The 21,387-nt window shown below is 35.7% G+C and overlaps 1 protein-coding gene across 3 annotated transcripts in view; it reads right to left on the reverse strand.

Annotated features, from left to right (window-relative positions):
- LOC128854757 (guanylate cyclase soluble subunit beta-1) overlaps positions 1 to 21,387 on the reverse strand; it is an 88,258-nt gene that overhangs the window by 51,555 nt on the left and 15,316 nt on the right. For all 3 annotated transcript variants that reach the window (XM_054089127.1, XM_054089126.1, XM_054089128.1), the window contains exons 6-8: positions 20,966 to 21,077; positions 20,451 to 20,610; positions 12,298 to 12,380 (exon numbers count right to left, since the gene is read on the reverse strand). In XM_054089127.1, coding sequence (XP_053945102.1) covers positions 12,298 to 12,380; positions 20,451 to 20,610; positions 20,966 to 21,077 — 355 coding nt within the window. The remainder of the gene's footprint in view (positions 1 to 12,297; positions 12,381 to 20,450; positions 20,611 to 20,965; positions 21,078 to 21,387) is intronic.

A 21,387-nucleotide genomic window follows, 5' to 3' on the forward strand; every position in this document is an offset into this window, starting at 1 on the left:
TCTCCTTTGACGGAATAGCCATGCCATAATTTTGCTTTGGATGGCTAAACTTTGCAATTTATCACCCTTGAATCAAATCGCTTAACATTATAACTATGAGGTTAATATACAATGCCACAATTTTAGATACCCTCAAGCTAATGTGACCTCTTCCATCCAAAAACCAGTTGATGAACTAGAAAGAGTAGTTCAGTAGTTTGGCTTTTGCGCTGCCAGGTTATTACTCTTACTATACTGTTGCTGCCACTTCCTATGTAGTTCTGTAGTTAGTGTTGAAAACAAAAAAAAAAATTCTAAAGTCTTGTAGGATGTCATGACAGTCCGAGAATGTCAAGTCGTGAAAGTGTTGGGGACGGATTGTTAAGCAATTGACGTAGCCTAACATAGATGGACTAAATTGTACAGATAGATGGACTTCCATAAGGACTAAATTGATTATGCTTTGTTGATTGGTTGGGTGAACATGAAAAGCTGCGCATTTCGCTGTACTGCAACTCGGTTTTCAATTAATTTGACAGTTGTCAGTTGTTGAGTGCACGTCTTTTAAGAAGTTGGTTTAATTGTGTTTATTTCCAAACAACTTTTTTCTTTCTAGTTTTTTGCATATAGCCTTTCATGCTTAAATTAAACGAACGCACCTGTTTATTTCTACTTATAAAAGTTCACTATTTTGATATTTTTCTTTTAGCCCACTTTTCATTTTAGCTCATTTTTCTTTAGCTCAGCCGTCATTGGCTTCTAAAGACTTGAAGCATGCCGCTTGTCTTTTAAATAAAGGGTGGTTAAGCTTCAAGAGCCGGTATTGATTTTGAATAAAGTGCCATTTTTTGAGAAAATTATTGTCATTTATCTTTATTATGATAATACTGTTATAGCTCAATTACGTATAGAACAAAATATCGGCCAAATGGTCTCGGCGGCACACCTCCATCCGATGGGCCAAATTATCGATGACGCTGAGGCATAATTGAGGTTCTATGCTGTTAAGGGGTTATATACCTTGTGGTCCGGTGAAATTAGCGAAAGTTGGGTTTTTTTTAAAGATATGTAGCAATAATTTTATTGTATTAAAGTTTTTATTATTGGATATTACAATGTTTAAAGAAAACAAATGGCTTTGTTTGTGTAAAAATAATATATTTAAAAATGGCGGAGTTATGGCGTTTTCCCCCAAGACCCTTTTTTTGGAAGAGGCTTGCGGTGGACGCGATTCAAGTCCACCAAGTCAACTGAAATCAAAAAATCGAAAAGATTTCATTAGTATAGGGTTATATCTTCTTAGTGAACGATCAATATATTAAATATTTTGATTTTTGTGAAAATAGGAACATGTTTTTAAAAAACTCCACTTCTACAGTCCTAAAATTGGCATTAAAAAATTCATATCTGCAAAATAAAAATTTATACATAAAAAGTTGATCGTTCACTAAGAGGCGACATCAATTACGAACAATTTAAAAAAAAAATTATAAAAATCGGTTGAATACTTTTTTGCAATCGCGTCCACCGCAAAAGCATTTTTGGAAAAACACGTTTTTGAGATAATCGCGTTTAAAGTTTCAAACGCCGCATGAGGCCGTACGCTCAGGACGTGACGACGCACAATTTAAAACGCTGTAACTTTCGATCTATTGCTCAGATCTCTATGAAATTTTTGGAAAATGTTCTCAAGGGATTGTACTTTACGATAAAGAAATAAAATTTATTTTGATTTTTTTGAAAAACACAAGGTATATAACCCCTTAATATGCCGAATTATCGCATCCTTTAGCTCTTAAATTGTTGCTGGCTTATCGACGTACACCTTTTCTTTCAAATAACCCCAGAGAAAGAAGTCCAACAGTGTCGTTGACGTTTAGGTGTGGTTCACATTCAGCATCGGCCCTTGAAATTTAACCACCCTTTACATTCACGATGTAAAAACTTATCAAATATAATGTTTGTATAACTCGGCACACATTTCTACATGTTTCTGTTCAAAATATAATGCAACAGAGAATGTTGAATGTTGAAGAACAGCAATCAAAACAAATTTGTTGCTTTTGCTCTGCTCCCTTAAGAATACCATTCAATCTAAGACATGTAGAAGTAATTGGATAACATCTCCCGCTGCTCATCCCCAACGATAATGGCATGACACCACCTGTCAAATTATTTCTACACATCGTCTAATGAAGGTAATTATTATTGCATATGGCAGGACAACGTAGGGGATGTAGGCGTAAAGAGTTCATATCTAATTTGTATCACGACCGTTTATTGACAATTTTTGCTGGGCTGGTGCTCACTGAAAACATCTTAAAAAAATTAGATGTTTTTAAAAAAATGTAAAAATTTGTTTGGCTTTATGCGAGATGTGTAATAAATGTCACATGCAAATACGTACATATATACAAAGAACTTTGTGACTTACAAAAAAAAAAAAAACAAGCGCACAGTGGTCCCGCCGCGTAGGACGAGCGGTCATAAATGAGAAATGTTTTTATTTGTTGAAAAAAACATTAAGCATATTAAAAGTAATATATATATTATATAATAAGAATATATACCTATAAGATGTAATAATAATAATACATAATAAAGTAATATATAATTAATATAAAAAGTCAAAGGAAAATTAGGTACACACATTTTTTATATAAAATTTTTTTGTTTCGTTTAAAGTTCTGCATAAATCTTAAATTATAAACAATAATAGAAAAAAACATTAAATTCCGAAAAGATGAGCATAAAGTATACTTTGATGACAGTTAACTTATTCTTATTAATGAAAACAATAAAATATTCACTTCCAAAAAAGTTAATGTACTTAGAAATACAAAACTTTTAACTCAATAAATCTAACACTCCTCTTGACATCATAGATTTCTTTTTAAATGGTAATTTTCGTAGACTAGATATAAATGGATCGGAATTAAGAAGAAGCCTGTGCAAAAGATCCGTGTTAGTTACAGTTCTTGAGTGCTTTCTGGTATTGTCACGTCTGAATTGTTTCACTAATTCATTACATGATTCAGCTGCCTCCTCTGCTAATTCTCCAATTGATAATAAACAATGATCGATCACCTCCGACCCATGGATGAGCACTTTATGAACTGATGCAGGTAAATTATACCATGAATATTTACTAACTAGAATTTTAGCATTGTCTAGTGCGTATATTTTGAATTTATTCGAATTAATTTTAAAACCAGATGAAAGACTTTGTAGGAGATAACTACATCTGTCTATAACGTGTTTGTCAATTCCTGTGATTTCGGATGATATGGTTGAATGAAGGAAACATTTTCGTGCTGTATTTCCATCATTAGAGGTGCCACTTCCTCCACTTCGCGGTTTGTCAACTATCAAGCCTAATTGTTTTCTAAACTCCCTCTGAACAAATTCCTTTCTCTTAGCTAAAAGTGCGTTTTCATCAGATGAACGTGCTTGCCACCTTTTAAATTCGATTCTATAAGAAACATGAATAAAGTATTGAAAAAATCCGTGAACAGATCCAAGAAACACGATTTTCAACGTCTTCTAAGGTTAAATTCTCAGAGTTTGGTAAAGCATGAATTTTGTTCTTCAGTACGTGGCGACATCTATCAACATCATTTTTAATGCTATTGTAACATAACCACGTGTCCAGAATATGCATGCGCGTAAATGAACACTTCAAATTTACACCTAAAACAAAAAAAAAAAAATCTTTATTAGCAATCATGGTAGAATCACATTTTTCAAAATCCTACACATAGGTACAGATTAGACCCTATATCAGGCGCAATCGCAGGTTATCGCAGCTGGAAATTGTTTTTCCTTAAATAGGACATACGTAAGAATATTTTAATGTATGTTTCATTTGTGCAAATTCGTGCGAACTTAGTTAAAACTTTACAAACTTCTTATAAAAATAAAATAAACGGCAAATTTTAAAGTACGTATTTCGTACGGTCTGAAAACCTATTAAATAATAATTAAAAATTGAATTTCCATTGTACAACAGGTCATAAACACAGTAATGCTTAGAAAAATAACACTTCCCGGAACTGCGTAAGTACGGAGCGGAGATCACGCTAACTATCACTTTTCAAATTCTCTTTCTTTGGAGGCACAATTATAAGTGAATTGTTTGTGCAGTTGAAATTTCTTTTGTACTCTAAGTTACTATGACTAATGAACTAACATGTAGCTAAATATTGTTGCATAATTTCAACATGACTATTTTCATCCAATGTCCTATGACAGAACTACTGTGCAGCGTTTGGAAAAAATTCTTAAAAAAAGTAAGAGGATTTTTTTAGTATAGAGGTTAGGAATCACTAGAAATGGTGATGAGAGAGTCGATTTTAGTCAACTTAATGATTAATGACTTAATGCAGCAACAAGTTTTAGTCAAATCGATTTATAAACCTCTGAGGTAGTGCCTGATAATCAATCGAAGCAGAAATGAAACATAAACTATGGAGAAAATTGTGTAACGTTCCTTGATAGACAAGGAAAAATAAAACAGGTCAAAATGAAAAAGTTGTTATTTGCCTGCGAGAGCTTTTACGAGAGTAAACTAATGATAAAATAAATATAAAGTCTAATATAATTTGCTCTTACACCATTTCTAGGAGTTTGGCCGTGCTCCTCCTACTATTTGTGGCGTGCGTCTTGATGTTGTTCTACAAATACCGAAGGTCCCTCAGTTTTGAGCCGACTTCAAATGGCAGATATTTTTTATGAGAAGCATTTTGATGGCAGAAATACAGTCAGAGGTTTGCTATTGCTTGCCGAAGGGCGACGGTTATTACAATATATAATTTGTTCTATAATTTTGGTGTTTCATGCACGGAGATGCGAACCTACGTTTTCTTTGAATTCGGAATGATAGTCATGAACCAACCCATTCAGCTACGGTGGCCGTGTTCTTCTTCGATAATTTTTAACATTCTCCATGATTACCTTGGCATGGCTAAGATCAGCGGAAAGATGGATGCGCAGAATGTTCACTATACTTCAAAAAGAGCAACGCGTCGAGTATTCGCTTGGGGATTTGAAGCTTTGTAACGCGGCCATGAATGAATTTATCAAACAGATTGTTTCACAGGTGAAACATAGTGGCACAAATAGGGTACCGTATCGAATAAAAATTCCGAATCGGCTGAAAAATGCAGATTAGATTGGAATCCAATCTATTGGGATTCTCAACATATTATATACTTGTAAAGCTGAGTCTGAAACTGGTTCTGAGCAAACAGAAAGTTGAAAAGGAATTGTGGTGTCTCTTTTTTGGCATGACAACACAGCCGTTGACTATAACTATTTGCGATGGCTAATCTCCATATTTGTGACATGGAAATACTTAAACACTCATATGACATTTTCACAACAACAACTGCGAACGTTGGGCTCGTCGCGCGCACAGCTTTACGACGGGATATTTAATGGCGATATCGAGGATTGGTTGCACGATAGGAGATTTCACGGGTTGAGGTCTGTACCCTGGCTTTCAATACTTCCTCCTAATATAAAAAATTGTAAAGAGTATAATCACCAGTATTAGTATTACAACCGGTGGTGAATATGGACTTTGGGCGACTACAGTCAGTTTGGAGGCCCTTCTTTTTGGCAACACGCATCAGAATAAAAATTTTCAACTCCAATGTGTGGCTGTGAGTCGTGGAACATGGCTGCCAGCGATATAAAAAAATGGAAGTTTTTATCAATAAATTACGAATAACAGGCTATAAGAGATGGAGCAAAAAAAATGCTATCAACGTTGAAGTTAGGAGAAGGAAATGGCGATGGGTTGGCCAAGTCCTACGGGCGACGTAACAAAAATGGCCATCGAATGTAATCCACAGGGTCTTCGTAGACCAGGACGCCCAGCACATACCCGGAGAAGGCAGACCGAGCTCGAAACTTCTAAGGAGAGATAAAATCCCTAGCTTTAGATAGAGAAAATTGGAATATTTTTATAACGGCCTTAGGAGTAATGGGAAAATATTATTATATTATCGCCGTCTAGAGAAACAACAATTCTGATTTAATATTTCAGGGTCTAAGACCATTAGTGATTGCGAGGCTTCGCAGCCATTGGACAGGTATTTAGTCCAGGGAGGCCCTCCGATTGATGCCTACTTAAAAACTAGTACCGAGTAGACAGCTGTCACGGTCGTCAGCTCATAAAATGGTTTATTTCATCAACGGTCTAAATCAACAGATTTGAGTTCTGTTGTTTTTAGGTTTCTACATTTGTGCTTAACATCCATACCAAAATTGTATACCCCCTGCTTGACAATTGTAAAGGTTAGGCCATCTTGAGTAAATCTACCTCAGCACGTGTTTCCGATTTTTAACAGCTTTAAAAATGGATTTGAATTTTCAACAACGAATTTGTACTAAATTTTGCTTTAAAAATGGATTCAATGTTGCCAAAACTTTAGAAATGTTTCAGTAATGATACTTCGAAAAAACAGCCGTTTACGAGTGACATGAATACTTCATTGCTTATGGACCCTTTCAGGTCATTGCAATATAGTTAATGATTTGGGTTTACACCGTTTTGTTGCAAAGTTGGTCATTAGTCCCAAAGGACCTGAATTTCATGCGAAAAAAAACCGCGTTGACTTCGCCACAGACATTGCAACGGTATTTACGCCATGAACTTTTGCCAGAAATTCTAGAGGGTCTATATTATTATTTGGGCGTTATGTAACATTTACGTGAAGCAATTCGCCACAAAAGAAAGGATTTTTGGGAAAATTACTGGTAGATTTTGCACTCTGACAACGCACCGTCGCACAGTGTCATCATTATCTGTGAGTTTTTACTAAAAACGAAACGAATACCTTTCAATGCTATTGAATTCACCTGATATGGCTCCTTAAAATTTTTTCTGTTTTATCGAGTCAAAAAACCATTATGGGGAACTTCTTTTAACAGCCGAAAGGAAAGATCGAAGACCGCTCGGATGGCTATACCGGTAAGTACACCGAAAATTTTATATCAAGGTGGTATGACGAACGAATATCTGATATACTGGCTAAAAAATAGGCCAATATTTAGAAAGCTAACAAAAGCCACATAACTTAAAGTTTCAAAACCTGTATGGAATTAAAAAAAAAATTGTAAAATTTTTTCAAAACTTCTGATCACGTTTTAGAAAATTTCTGGGTATACATTTCTATAGCTCATAGAATTTTGGTATAATAAAATGTAAGTTCGAGGTGGCACAAAAATTGTGCCAAAAAGTTCGAAAATTTGTTATGCCTTTTATTGTATATGTCGGGATTAGAGAACAAAAACAAATTTTAATCATCGAAAATCACTTTATTGTTTTTCAAAATATTCTCCATGAAGATTTATACACTTTTGCATGCGTTTGAATCAATTGTCGAAGCACTTTTGAAACTCTGAATGAGGTACCTCCAAAACATGCATTCTGAATGCCGCAACCGCTTCTTCAGGTGTCGAAAAACGTTGACCTCTCAGTTTGTTTTTACGTACGGGAAAAAAAAGAAGTCATTCGTTGCCAAGTCAGGACTATACGGCGGACGACCCATTAATTCGATGTTTTGGGTGCTCAAAAATGCAGTTGTTTGAGCCGATGTGTGAGAGCTCGCATTGTCCTGGGGAAGAGTGATCCGTCTTTGGCGATTGGTTTTCCTAATTTCTTGGAAGACCACTGGCAAACAAATGGTTGTGTACCACTCAGAATTTACTGTTCTGCGTTGTTCTAGTGGTACGGTTGCGACATGTCCAGTTTTTCCGAAAAAACAGGGGACCATTTGCTTGGAAGTGCTTCGTGCGCGAACAACTTTTGTTGGATTTGGCTCATCTTGAAACACCCATACAGTCGACTGCTGTTTACTTTCGGGCTTATACGCGTAAATCCATGATTCATCACCTGTCACGATGTCACAGACGTGTTTCGAAGCCCCGCGATCGTATTTTTTGAGCATTTCCTTCGACCAATCGACACGAGGCTTTTTTTGAGCGATTGACAAATTGTGTGGGATCCAACGCGAACAAATTTTTTTGACAGTCAAATGTTTATGTATGCTGGTCCCACTAATGCCTAAGATTGTCTCAATCTCACGATAGGTCACATGACGATCTTGTAATATCAGTTCGCGCACAGCATCAATGGTTTGCGGAACAACATCTGATTTTGGACGACCTTCACGAAATTCGTCTTGGAGTGAACTACGACCACGATTGAATTCACCATACCATCGATAAACACTGGTCCTTGATGGAGCTTCATCGCCAAAAAATGAATTAAGTTCATCCATGCAATGTTGCTGAGTTAATCCACGTCGAAAGTTGTAAAAAATAATCGCACGAAAAGGTTCACGATTTAATTCCGTTTTTGGACCGAGATGAATCTTTTAAGTTACTGTAAACAACACAAATAGCGCTGGCATTTCAAACCTTCTGAGTATGTAAAAGCGAAAAAATGTCAAACTTTGCAATACAGCTGCCAGTTGCCAGATTGCAACACCAGGGTTGCCAAATCCCGACATATAAAAGGCACCCCTCGTATTGTATGCACTATGTTTTTATACATGTGTACGCACTAGTAATAATAGGTAATATAAAATAAAAATAAATGTAATAATAAAAAATGAAAACTAAGCGAGTGGAGAAAAAAATCTAGCTTGAATATGCCATCAGAAACTAATTGTTGCGGCGTTTATTAAAATAAAATAAGTTTGTAAAGCACAGCCGGGTAGTGTCAGTTACTTATAAGAAAAACACTGGACACGGTCAACTTTTTCTATAATAAACATGAGGTAAATATACATATACACATACTTATTTACACTAGTCACTTTGCATGAGAGAAGATGGTTTAATAAATGGGCTAATTGAAATTTATATGCATATAAAAAAATTAGCAATAAGGAGCGGCAAAAAGTATAAGCAAAGGAGAGGGAGAGGCAAAACAAAATATCAGAAACTCCAAAACTAGGAAGTGACTTGCTTCTTGCTCCTAAAGAAAAAATTACATAAATTTCCAGCTCATAAGAATAATAACACGGCAAGGGAACCAACTTGGCTGTGAAGGGGAATTGGCTGGCAGATAATAATGTGCCATAAAATTGTTGTTGTTGTTCTTGTTGGATATGTGTTCATGTTTTTTTCTGCAGTTTATTATGTGTCTATTGTCATTTCGGTTTTTACTACCGATGCTGCCACTGTGTTTCTTCTCTTAAGTTGCGTCTTGTTTCAACAGCCACAAGCCAAATTTGATTTTGTAAAATACAAAATGCTATATAATATTTACATACTTACATGTATGTGTATATGGCAAAGTGAGCCATTAAAGCCATTCGAAGGAGTCGTTATATGCTCGTTTTTATGTACAGATTGAGATACACAGCTTTATTTACATGTATGTATGTGCATGCGTCTTCACAAGTGTGTGTGTGTGGTATATGTAAACGAGTCATGCCTTTGGGCGCTTTATGGCACTTTGCGGTTTGTGTATTTGGTAAGGGAATATCTCTGCACTTGTACATAAGTATGTTTAAATGGGTATTTGTAGAATTTTGGTCCTGTACGAGAGAGTTAAATTGGCATCGTTGTATTGAAAATTAAACTCCTTTGCACAAAAAAAAAGATATACAAGTATACATACATATGCATTTACGTATTTGCAAACTTATATTTTATAAGTATCATAAATATACGAATGCGTATACATATGTTTTTTTGCCTGTTTTTAGTGATTTTATCTTTTACCCCTAATTTAATGAACTTGATAAATCTTTGTATAACATTAATATCTCTGGCTTTGAAGATGAGTTAAAGGCTAACGCCACAGCCTTTTGTAAATACATTTGGTCCAAAAAAGGAGTACTCAAATATGCCAATATATATGAGTTTCAACCACAATCGACCCACTGGCATATCAGAGTCAGTGACTTGATGGGCTCTCATATTGTTTTCTTTAGGCATGCAGTTAATCGCTGAAAGGTTACGTTTATGACGCCGCTATTCAAATTGAACGACTTCTGAAATTACATGCCAATATGCAAACTATTTTTTTAAATTTTTTTGAAAAGGTGGTAGAAGAGAAATTATCCTCTGAAAGAAAAGAAATAATTTATTCACACCAACATGGTTTTGTTTGTGTACATTCCCCAGTTTAATCTTTTCCATATCTACACATTACTTCTAGCATGGCTACGTTCATATCGTTCCAATATACCTTCTTTTGCAGAGATTGAGAGCACTAAATCTTACTGATTTGTGGCCACCCCAGGTAGCATTCTAGGTTCAATCTTCTTTGCTCTTTTTATTAGTAATATTGGTACCAGTTTTTCAGTCCAAATGTCTACTCTTTAGATTTAGATTACGCGCTAGTCAGATAACTTTTCACTACAAAGTGCTTCAAATAATCTAACTGAGTGGAGTATAAAAAATAAACACGCGCTCAGTATTAAGAACTGTATTCATATGAGGTGGCTGAGTCATTTCACCTAAAGGTATCATGGGTTCTTGGCCATTGTGGCATTGATGATGAACTAGCAAGACTCGACACCAAGTTCACCGATGAGTACACAGGCAATGTCATAGGCGTACCTTTACAGACTCATAAGCTATTTATGTTTGAGAAACTTGTAAGAGCAGCAAATGAATGATAGCGTAATGAACCCACCTGTAGAATCGCCCGGAAATTGTGACCGACACTCAATGCTAAACACACAGAATCTCTGTTAAGCCAAAATAAGCACAGTCTTAGCACACTGATTTCCATTGCAACGAGGCAATGTCTAATAGGCAGGCATGTGCAGAGGAAGCTGTCTAGATGAAGAAGAGGAAGAGACGATCTTGCACCTCGTGTGTCATTATCCTGTTCTATCTAGAAGTACATTTACTATTTTAGTTCGAAAATTATTTAATGAGTTGGAAGGTCTCAGTACTGTGGAAATCAGCGATATTCTAAAATTTGTTAAAAATACACACATTTCGCTTTTCTGAGTTCCTGGGTACAGGAATATAGAGGGAAATTAAATTGCCGATGAGCTTGCCAGGAAGCAGCCGACAGAACCGGTTTCAGTTGTCCCCTTCTCAGACATCGGTGTTCCCTTGACCGTTGTTAAAAAAAAAGCGCAAGACAGATGGAAGTCTATCTCATCGTGTGCCATTTCAAAAGCACTATGGCCTCAATACGATATAAACAGAACGCTTAAGGTGATGGAAATCCCCCACCATTCAATTTCCAAACTCATTGCGGTGTTCACTGGTCACTGGGTGATCGACACTCATGCGGAGAAGCTTGAAATTCCGTACAACCCCTATTGCAGAAGCTGTGGGATCCTGCAGAGAAAGAGACTGTTGAATACTTCTGCAAATATCCGGCTCTGGCGGGTAGGCGCTTGAGATTCCGTGCCCTTTGGGGCGTGAAGAAACTCTCCAGCCTAGATCCCTTTTCTCTCCTCTACTACATCAATAGCACTGGATGTTTTTCTTTCCTAAATTTTTTCGCAGGTAGTGGTCCACATTATGGTATCAAAACGGCATGTAAGTGATACTTGTAGTGCATTTGAGGTTCTCTTGCCATCTAATCTACCTACTTACACACAGGTTTTATGAGTGATAAAGACAATTTCTCCACCCAGTATAAAAATTCGCTAAGAGCTTGAGTGTGTCCCATGGAACAACCCTTTCAACCTTACTTAATCTTCATACCAAAGTCTCAGAATAGTGCACCATTAAAGTTTTCAACTTCGAACTTTCTACAGTTCTGGAATTATTGGATTGTGTAGTCCTATTTGATTCAGGTTTATTTTCTTTAACCATGTGAATTGCGTGATTCTAAAGCGCTATATGGAAGACCTCAAACATCCCTACACCACAAAGTCGCATTAGAACTCTTCAGTTCATTTAAAATTAGAGTATGAGTCAATAATGTGAAACCGGGTCATAACACCTACGCTGATAGGGTTGAGAGAGTCCTACGTAGCTTCACTCATTTCGCTCTTCAACCGCTTCATTTGAGAGGCACAATCCGTCTTATAGTGCAGGTTGCTTGCACAGTGATCTGAAACCCCTTTGGAGTAGGCGGACCATTCAGTATTTAATGTTTATAAATTTATATGATACTAGTAACAGCTTAATTGACTCATAGATGCACTTCAATTCAGGTTTTTATTATTTTTTTCAAGTTGCCGCATTTAAATCTAATTAACTTAATATCGCTCCTACTACTAAAGTATTGAGTTTACTAAAATCTATAGTTTTCATTATCTCGATTTTGCTAGGCCGAGACCTCTTTGTGTGCCTTTGATTATAATTGAAAATGGTTATACTTACTTTGTTAAATCATCCAAATTCATTACGCTGGGATAGCATTGAAACAACATGCGATCGGACTCCGGTATGTACATCATTTGTCCCTGAAAATATTTATTAAAGTTTCAGTTACAATGGTTGAATTAAAATGAAAATATAAACAAATTCAAAGCAAAGTGATAGAGAAACAAACTTAAACATTTACATGTAGTGATACATACATACATATACGAAAATTATTAACGATATTCCAATAAAGCGAATGTGATTCGTTATTTGGTTAGCACTGTTAACCATTTATTAGAGGTATTGTTTATATTACATTTGCTTCTGGTAAAATATAAAAAAAAATATCATATGCTTTTATATAAATCAGCTTTCAATTTGCCGGCTGGCGCATACAATGTTTAGTTGTATGTTTTGGACCTAGCCAAATTGCTTTTAAAATAAGTGAACTCTAGATACGGGTATTCATGTATTTGTGGCCAACGAAATCAATAGCATCATACGTTAGAGTGCGTAAATTCCATAGCAACACACATATTTATACTTATACTTGTATACGCATCTATGCACATACGTACAGTGAGTCAAAAAAGGTTTGGCACAAGGAGTTTTTTTTTAATATTCGCAATGTTTTTTATAACAATTTGTTTTCGTTAAAATTGTATCAAAATATAGTTCATACACCAATAAAAGCAACATGTTTGAAATGTTCAGTCTTTATACTATGTAGTATACACAGCTGGGGGAAAATAAGTCCATTAAAGTAAAATTTTTGCGCAAAACTCTTTTATGGTCGATTCTTAGCTGCTGGGCGATGCTACGACTACTAACATGTCGGTCAACTTCGATTATTTCTAGGATTTTATCGATATTTCCGACATTACCGATATTTTCTTTAGCATCAAAAATGCGTGAACGTAATCGAATTACTGTAATTAACTGTTATGGTATCGGCACCATAAGCACCATTCACAATTTCAACGGCCTGGCTTGCATTTCCTTATAAAAGAAAAACTGCAAAATGTACCGAATTTTCTCTTTGTTGACTTCCATCGTATAACACCCTGTAACTTACAACTGAATGGAACAAACAAAACACAGCGAAATATTTTTTTAGTGTGAAATGTCACCTTGACGACGAGCATAAACTTTAATTTGTTTGATCGATACTATCTCGTAAAGATCATTACAGCCATCTACCGAAAAAATAGTATATTTCTTATTCTCCATATTTTTATTCTTATATATTTATAAAAACTTTTCGACAAATATCGAATTTTTCACGCAGTTTTGTTAATGCTTTTACCGGATTCGGTAATTGTCAGACCAATACTAACATACGGCATATTAGTATGGTGGTCAGCTTTGGATAAATTGTACATCAAAAGAACCATGTCACACGTACAAAGAATGGCCAGTCTTTGCATCTGCGGGGCCCTCAGAACCACACCCACAGATGCACTAAATATTATGCTTAATATTTTACCAATAGAGCAGTACGGTAAGCAAACAGCTGCCAAAGCAACTCTTAGACTAAGAGAAATCGGCCTACTCAGAACGAACCAAAGAGGACACTCCTCAATTTTAGAACAATTCCCCTGCATTCCCAGCACAACGGATTTCTGTAGGACCAAGGACATCAATTTCGATAAATCCTTTGTCACAGTATTTCCTTCCAAAGAGGAATGGGATAACGGGCACATTGTTAAGATAAATGGCTTAAACATCTACACAGATGGCTCAAAACTGGACAACCAAGTAGGTGGAGGGGTCTACTCCGGCAAACTCGGAGTATGCCAATCATTTCGCTTACCTCATCATTGCAGTGTATTTCAGGCGGAAGTCACTGCCATAAAAGAGGGACTTAAAGAAATAAAAACGAGAGTATTATCCGCAAATGAAGTCTTCATTTACTCGGACAGTCAAGCAGCAATAAAAGCGCTGGAATCAAAAACGCACTGGTCAAAAACAGTTCTAGAATGTTTTAAACTACTAGATGACGTATCTAAGTGCTACAAGGTGCACCTTATCTGGGTACCAGGCCACAGGAACATCGCAGGAAACTGTAAGGCGGATGAACTTGCAAGAACTGGTACAAAGCTCGATCTCGAACCGGATAAGGCGCTGATACCCATGCCCATAGCCACTTGTAAATTACTTATAGATAGGGAAACCATCAAAAAGGTAAATACAATCTGGCAAAACCTCACAACATGCGAACAAAGCAGACAGATATGACCGAACTGGAACAGCGGTCGATCGAAGATCTTGCTAAGATTCAACGGAGAATCTATAAGAAAACTGATAGGTGTTTTAACTGGTCATTGTTTAATAGGCAGCCACGCTAGAAGGTTAGGACTCCCTTACTTCGATTTCTGTAGAAGCTGTCTTAATACAGAAGAAGAGGAAACAGTCAGACACCTTTTATGTGAGTGTGAAATCCTAGCTATGAGAAGGCTGCGCACTCTCGATACAGCATTTCTAACCGATGTAGCGGACATAGCCCATCTAAAACTAACGAAGCGCTGCTCGTTTATTAAAGCAACCAGATGGTTTGAAGAGGAACACGTAGAGTAAGGATAAGCTCCAGTGGTATCACAATGGACCTGCCGAAGGTCTAAGTGTGCCTTACGACAACCACCCTACCTACCTACCTACCTACCTACCGGATTCGCAGTTTAATAGCTCATTTAATTCATGAGTACAAATTGACGTTGGTTTTTAATATTATTTTTTAAGGAATTGCTTTTTTTTTTTTTTTGCTTACGGTCTTACAGGACGTATTCTTCTGCACACCTCTTAAATGCTTGAGGGCCGAAAAATGGAGAGACCGTTGGCAGAAACAATTATTTAAGCTCAATGAGAATTTTAAGCAACTTCAAGCACTTCCTCAAACTCGAATTAAATCATTCTGATTAAATTACAGGAATTTTTTTAGTTTTTGAAAAATGACTGAATGCAACTATTTCTACTGCTTTTATTATAGAGTCAAACCACGTCAAGTGGGCCCTGAATTTTCCATCAAATTCCCGATTTCAAAATCAAATGCATTTTTGGATAGAGAATTTGTCACATAAAAATTGCTGTGAATAGTTTTTTTTTTTTTTTTGCCTTTTGTTTATGTTATTAACAATTGAATTTTTTTGCATGATATTCTTGTAAAATCAATATCTCAGAAACTACAATTGATAATTTGATGAAATTTATTTCGGTTACCGAAAAATGTTTACTCTATCGATTTAACTTCCATAGACTGTGTATTTGTTGCAACAATAATTTTTAAAAATAATTTTTTATAAACAATCGCAATTATTTTTACGTTCTTCACGCTCTAAATGGACAATATTACAGTCAGATTAAGCGCACAATGCCCACCTTTAATAATCTGTAAAAAAACTTTGTTCATCCAATCCGTTCTGAAGGTATCGAATTTTTTGTCAGTCGAGGCACTCCGCACGAAAACGAACTTGCATGAACATGGCTTTGCAGAGTCGTACGTTGTCTATGCTAGTATGTTGTCTATGCTTTGAGGTTAGAAAAAAATTATTATGCATTGTTATGAAAATGGTTCGACCTAATGGGTGTTGCAATACGTTGGGGAAAAAAGGTCTTAATTGCGTACGTCATAATTTATTCCAAATAACCGCTCACTGGGATGTAAAATTCAAACAATATATCGGTAAATACGTTTGCAAATCATGTCGTATGAAGATATATAGAGATGGAAGTGTTATAAAGGTGCAGCGTATATATGTCCAAGTCCACAGTGAATATAATCGTGATATTTATATACACATATTGTGCATCGAATAGTTATTTGTGCGCTTAATCTGACTGTAATATTGTCCATTTAGAGCGTGAAGAACGTAAAAATAATTGCGATTGTTTATAAAAAATTATTTTTAAAAATTATTGTTGCAACAAATACACAGTCTATGGAAGTTAAATCGATAGAGTAAACATTTTTCGGTAACCGAAATAAATTTCATCAAATTATCAATTGTAGTTTCTGAGATATTGATTTTACAAGAATATCATGCAAAAAAATTCAATTGTTAATAGCATAAACAAAAGGCAAAAAAAAAAAAACTATTCACAGCAATTTTTATGTGACAAATTCTCTATCCAAAAATGCATTTGATTTTAAAATCGGGAATTTGATGGAAAATTCGGGGCCCACTTGACGTGGTTTGACTCTATATTAAAAGCTATATTTCCCTAAAAATTTAACGAAAAATATATAGCTTGAATAACTTTGTAACTATTGTAAAAATATGCTTGTGTCAAAACTCTTTTGACTAACTGTACATATACATAGAGTCATCCAGGCAATGCATTAAGCGTAATATATCTCTATCAAGTACATTTTTGTTTTGCTATCGTATTTATTTTATATATGTACATATATTTGCTATTTTTCAGCTATATTATACATCGAGCTGTGTAATACGAGTACCATACCAAACACAGTAATGACCAGCCAACCAGCTAACCAAAGGGCAAATCAGTATTTTGGAGTTTCAAATTCATTGCGCACATCTTTAAGCTGAAAGGCAGATAGCTAACCAGCACAATATTCAATTTCCACAGCATCGATTTGTATTCACTTGTGTAGAATGAGTGGCATTTATGGAAATGGTTGATATACATAAGTAGTCTACGAGGTGTGTTCAAAAAATAAGAGGAATTTTCAAATTTCGCAGGTTACATACATTCGAATTTCGATTTTTTTATGTTGTTAAACTCGTCTCAAAGATATTCTCATGGTTTTAGCAACATAGCATCTTTAGCTTGTTTGTGAGAGCCATAAATAAGACAAGTGTTTTGCGTGTTTGGCGATTTTCTGCTATCGAATAAAATGGATCAAAGAAGTTGCATCAAATTTTGTGTACAAAATGGGATTAAGTGCTTAAAAACACTTGAAATGTTACCAGTAGAGTAGATGAGAGTAGCCTGAGTCAAAAAAATGTTTACAAGTAGAACAAACTTTTCACAGAAGGTTGAGAAGATGTGAATGACGACTTTCTCTCTGGACGTCCCAGCACACCAACAACCGATGAAAATGTTGAGAAACTGAAGAAATTTGTTACGGAAAATCGTCGAATCACAATAAGAGAAGTTGCTGGGGATGTCGGCATATCGGTTGGCTCATACAATATTTTCTTAAATCTTTAGCATGACGCATGTGGCAGCGAAGTTCGTGCCAAAATTGCTGAATTTTGTCGGATGAGCATCACTCAGGAATTGTTGAATGACCTCAACGATGATCCAGATTTGCTTAAAAGAGTCATAACTGGTGACGAACCTTGGGTAGACGGTTATAACATCGAAACCAAAGCCCAATCGTCTCAATTGAAGAGTCCAGTAGACCAAAAAACGCACGCCAAGTTTGATTAAATGTCAAGGTTTTGCTCACTGTTGTCTTCGATTAGCATGGCGTAGTATATCATGAGTTCTTACCAAAAGGTCGTACGATAAATATGGAGTATTACCTTGAATTTATGCGCCGATTGCGTGAAGCAATACGAAAAAAAACCGGGAATTGTGGAAAAAATGCATAGCTTTTGCATTACGATAATGCACCTGCTCACTCATCTTGCTTGTGAGAGATTATTGGCCAAACAACAACATCGTTGTTATGCCTGAGCCACCATATTCGCCAGATTTGGCCCACTGCGACTTTTTCTTGTTTCCACGATTGCAGAGACCCTCGAAAGGACGGAGTTTTGCGAAGATAAAAACGCTGAGAGAGCTCAAAGACATTCCAAAAAGAGCTTTTCAGAACTGCTTCGCGGATTTGAAAAAACTCTGGGGCACGTGTATTATATATGAGGGGAACTACTTTGAGGGAGATAAATTCTTATTCTTTTAACACACCTCGTATAAGTATTAGCAATTTCAATTTCAGGAAAGAACTTGTGGGATATCATTTTGCACGAAAATGGAAGCAACAAAACTGAAGCTATTGTAAAGTCTTAATTTTTTATGTAGCTAAATTTTTGCTTTTTATTCTTTTTTGAAAACAAAATGAGTGCCTGTTTTTTATTAACCTATTGGGGTCTTTAACCATAAGGTGCATTAAAAATAGTTCGAAATCCTTTCATGGCATTAGCATAGTTACTAGGTGCGCCACTAAGTTCATGTGATGGACACACATAGTAACTGCTACCCACTCATTGATAATATTTTTCTTGTTGATATGGGTAGTGAAAGCTCGAGGACCGAATGACATGTCCAATAGAGCCTGTTAAGCATCAAGACTTATTTTTACAGGCCTGTATTAACGAACGCACTTTCCGGAAGAGGTAGAAGGTGCAAACCCTTATGCTTTTACCCAAGCGAAACAAAAAGTCTGGTGAAGCCATGGGGAAAATTCTTCAGGGAATTATCTGAGATAGGCAGAAAATAAAGAATTTTTCTCCACATTCGGATTGAGGAAAACCCGCTCAACAGTTGATGCTATCAAATACGTGGTAGAATAAGCACCAGCAGCCATTGAGGACAAGAGATGGTGTGGTGGGAAACGAGAATACTACGCCGTGGTAACTCTGGACGTTAAAAACGCTTTGACACAGGTAGCTGGCAGCGTATACTATATGATCAGAATAATTGGGAGCTATTTCACGGACCGAAAAATGAGGATTCGAACCGACAAAGGCATTGCGGAGTACAATGTAACTTAGTTACACAGTGCTACCCGAAAATGCGTGATCAACTTTTTTTTGGCCGTTGTTGCACAAACAATCGATCTACCGGTTGTCTCATTCCATAACCTTTCAAGACATTATCAATGTGATTTACAAACTTTTGCAAAAATCAAAAGTCAACGTATGATTTAATTAAACTGTCACTAATTATCACCAAATTCACGAGTTAACTCAGACTCCAATACATTAACAACTTGCTGTGTGTGATAATCATTTAGACACTACGAGTGAACAAAGAGAACTTTAGGTAATGCCAAGTACAATGGATCTTTGAACGAATCAACGAATATGTTGAAAGAATAATTGAAGATTATCAATGTGGATTTCGTAGAGGCAAGTCTACAATCGACCAATGTTTTGTTCTTAGCCAAATGTTTGAATGTTATGAATACGGGCTAGATGTTCACTGCCTGTTCATTGATTTCAAACAAGCCTTCGATATATATGCAATACATATTTTCAGTATTTAAACTATCCTTGGCTTAACGAAACCTTTGTTTTTCTTTTTCAAGGAACGCGAAGTTGAACATCGCATTGAATACTAATATTCACAAGCTTTTGTAATATAGAAATACCACTGAGATAATATTGAAATCGATAGTTCGTTATTTCGAAAGTTCGTATACTCTCCGAAAGTTCGTCCACATCCACTGTACGAACATTGAAAAATCATTCATGTTATATTTTTTTATTATTTTGAAATAACAACACAATAAATGAATCAAATAAATGGAAATCTTCTGCAGTGTTAATTCAAAACTTAGGTCACTTTTATTAAATTCGGCGCCATCGATTGGCCGAGGCGCACCTGTTTATATTCACAAGAAGATATGATCCAAATTTATTTGAATAAGATTTGATAAACAGAAAAATGACACTTCGAGGACTCGCTTTTAGGTTGGGGCCATTATAAGGGGCTTGTGAAAGTGGGAGAAGTTTCACCCGAAGATAGGCGATCTTAAATAATCTTAAAAGTAATACAATACTTACTAAAATAAAACATACATAAATTAATCCTGTTAATAAAAGAAACAAAACACATTTCATTTTTATAATACATATGCGGTCATTACAGACATACAGATTATACAGATTATATCGTCCCCTTAGTATTAAAATAGCCTATACATTTTTTGATGTTTTGAGAAAATGAATTTCAAACTTTTTGTCGAAAGTAGCTCTCACTCAAATCTCGTTAGGTCTGTAAATATTTATTATTTTTTGACTGACGTTTTGACCCACTTTGTGGAACCAGAATTTGATAAAATTTTGACCACATATAAAATCGACGATGGAGAGTCCAAAAATTCAATAAAAAAATAATAGCCTATGAGCACATAGGCTATTGTTATACTAAGCATGTACACCTTAAGTAGACACTAATGAGTAGACAATAAAGTTTAAATACGTCTGTATCACTTTATAATAGCCAGCACCAACACGGCCGCGCACAAAACTCACCTTTAACCGTAGATAACGTTCGTGCTTGCCCATTGCACCTTGACGCGTCTGTAGAACATAAATCGTATTGATGTGCGATAAAATATTTTCGAAGCTCAACTGTAGATGCGGACGTATGGCCTCAAGCACTTCCAATATCGAACAGTTTTCCACCGCAACTCTATGAAAAGACACAAAAATGAATGCACCGCCAAAGGTAAAGGAAAATAAAGTAGAATAAAAATGTAATTTCAATTCTTCATCACCAATAAAAATAATGAAAGAAATTTTGTAAAAAAGTGAATAGCAAAGAAGGAATATAAAAGGAGAATAAAACAGCAAATAACGCAAGTTATATGAATTGAAATATTTTGAAATAAATACATAAAATTTATTCCTCTGGTAATGTGTGTAGGTATAGGATGTAAATGTGCGTAGGTGTTGCTTTGTAGTGTTAGTTCTCGAGTGTTGTTGGATTGGTGCAATTTATGATTTTTTTGTGTGCATATTTGCTTTCTGCCAATATCCGTATTTACCTTGGAATGACGCGTGAAACGGATTTGCCAGCTTGCACAATTTTCATCTGCCGATCGAACATCAAATGGAAAGGGAATACCTTGCAGAATGTGGCAGGCGAGATGAGCGGCGCTGCGTTTCATTGTTGAATAGAAATGAATTCAAAACGATGGTAAGAAAATATTTATTATTTATTATTGGAAATTCAACTGAATACATGTTTAGATAAAATAAATGCTTAAGATAGACATGCCACAGTTATTGGAAGCGCGTGAAATTCTGACAATTTCTGGGATATGTGCAAAAAATAATATTTCAGTGATAGTTGTCCAATGATGTTGTTGGAAATGAGTAGATAAATGAAATATACTAGAGTGTACCAACCTCGTCTCTTATATTTAAAAGAACACTCGTCTAACTTTAGACAAGCTTCATATGAATT

This window comes from Anastrepha ludens, chromosome 2 (genome assembly GCF_028408465.1).
Source record: "Anastrepha ludens isolate Willacy chromosome 2, idAnaLude1.1, whole genome shotgun sequence".
NCBI classification, from domain to species: domain Eukaryota; kingdom Metazoa; phylum Arthropoda; class Insecta; order Diptera; family Tephritidae; genus Anastrepha; species Anastrepha ludens.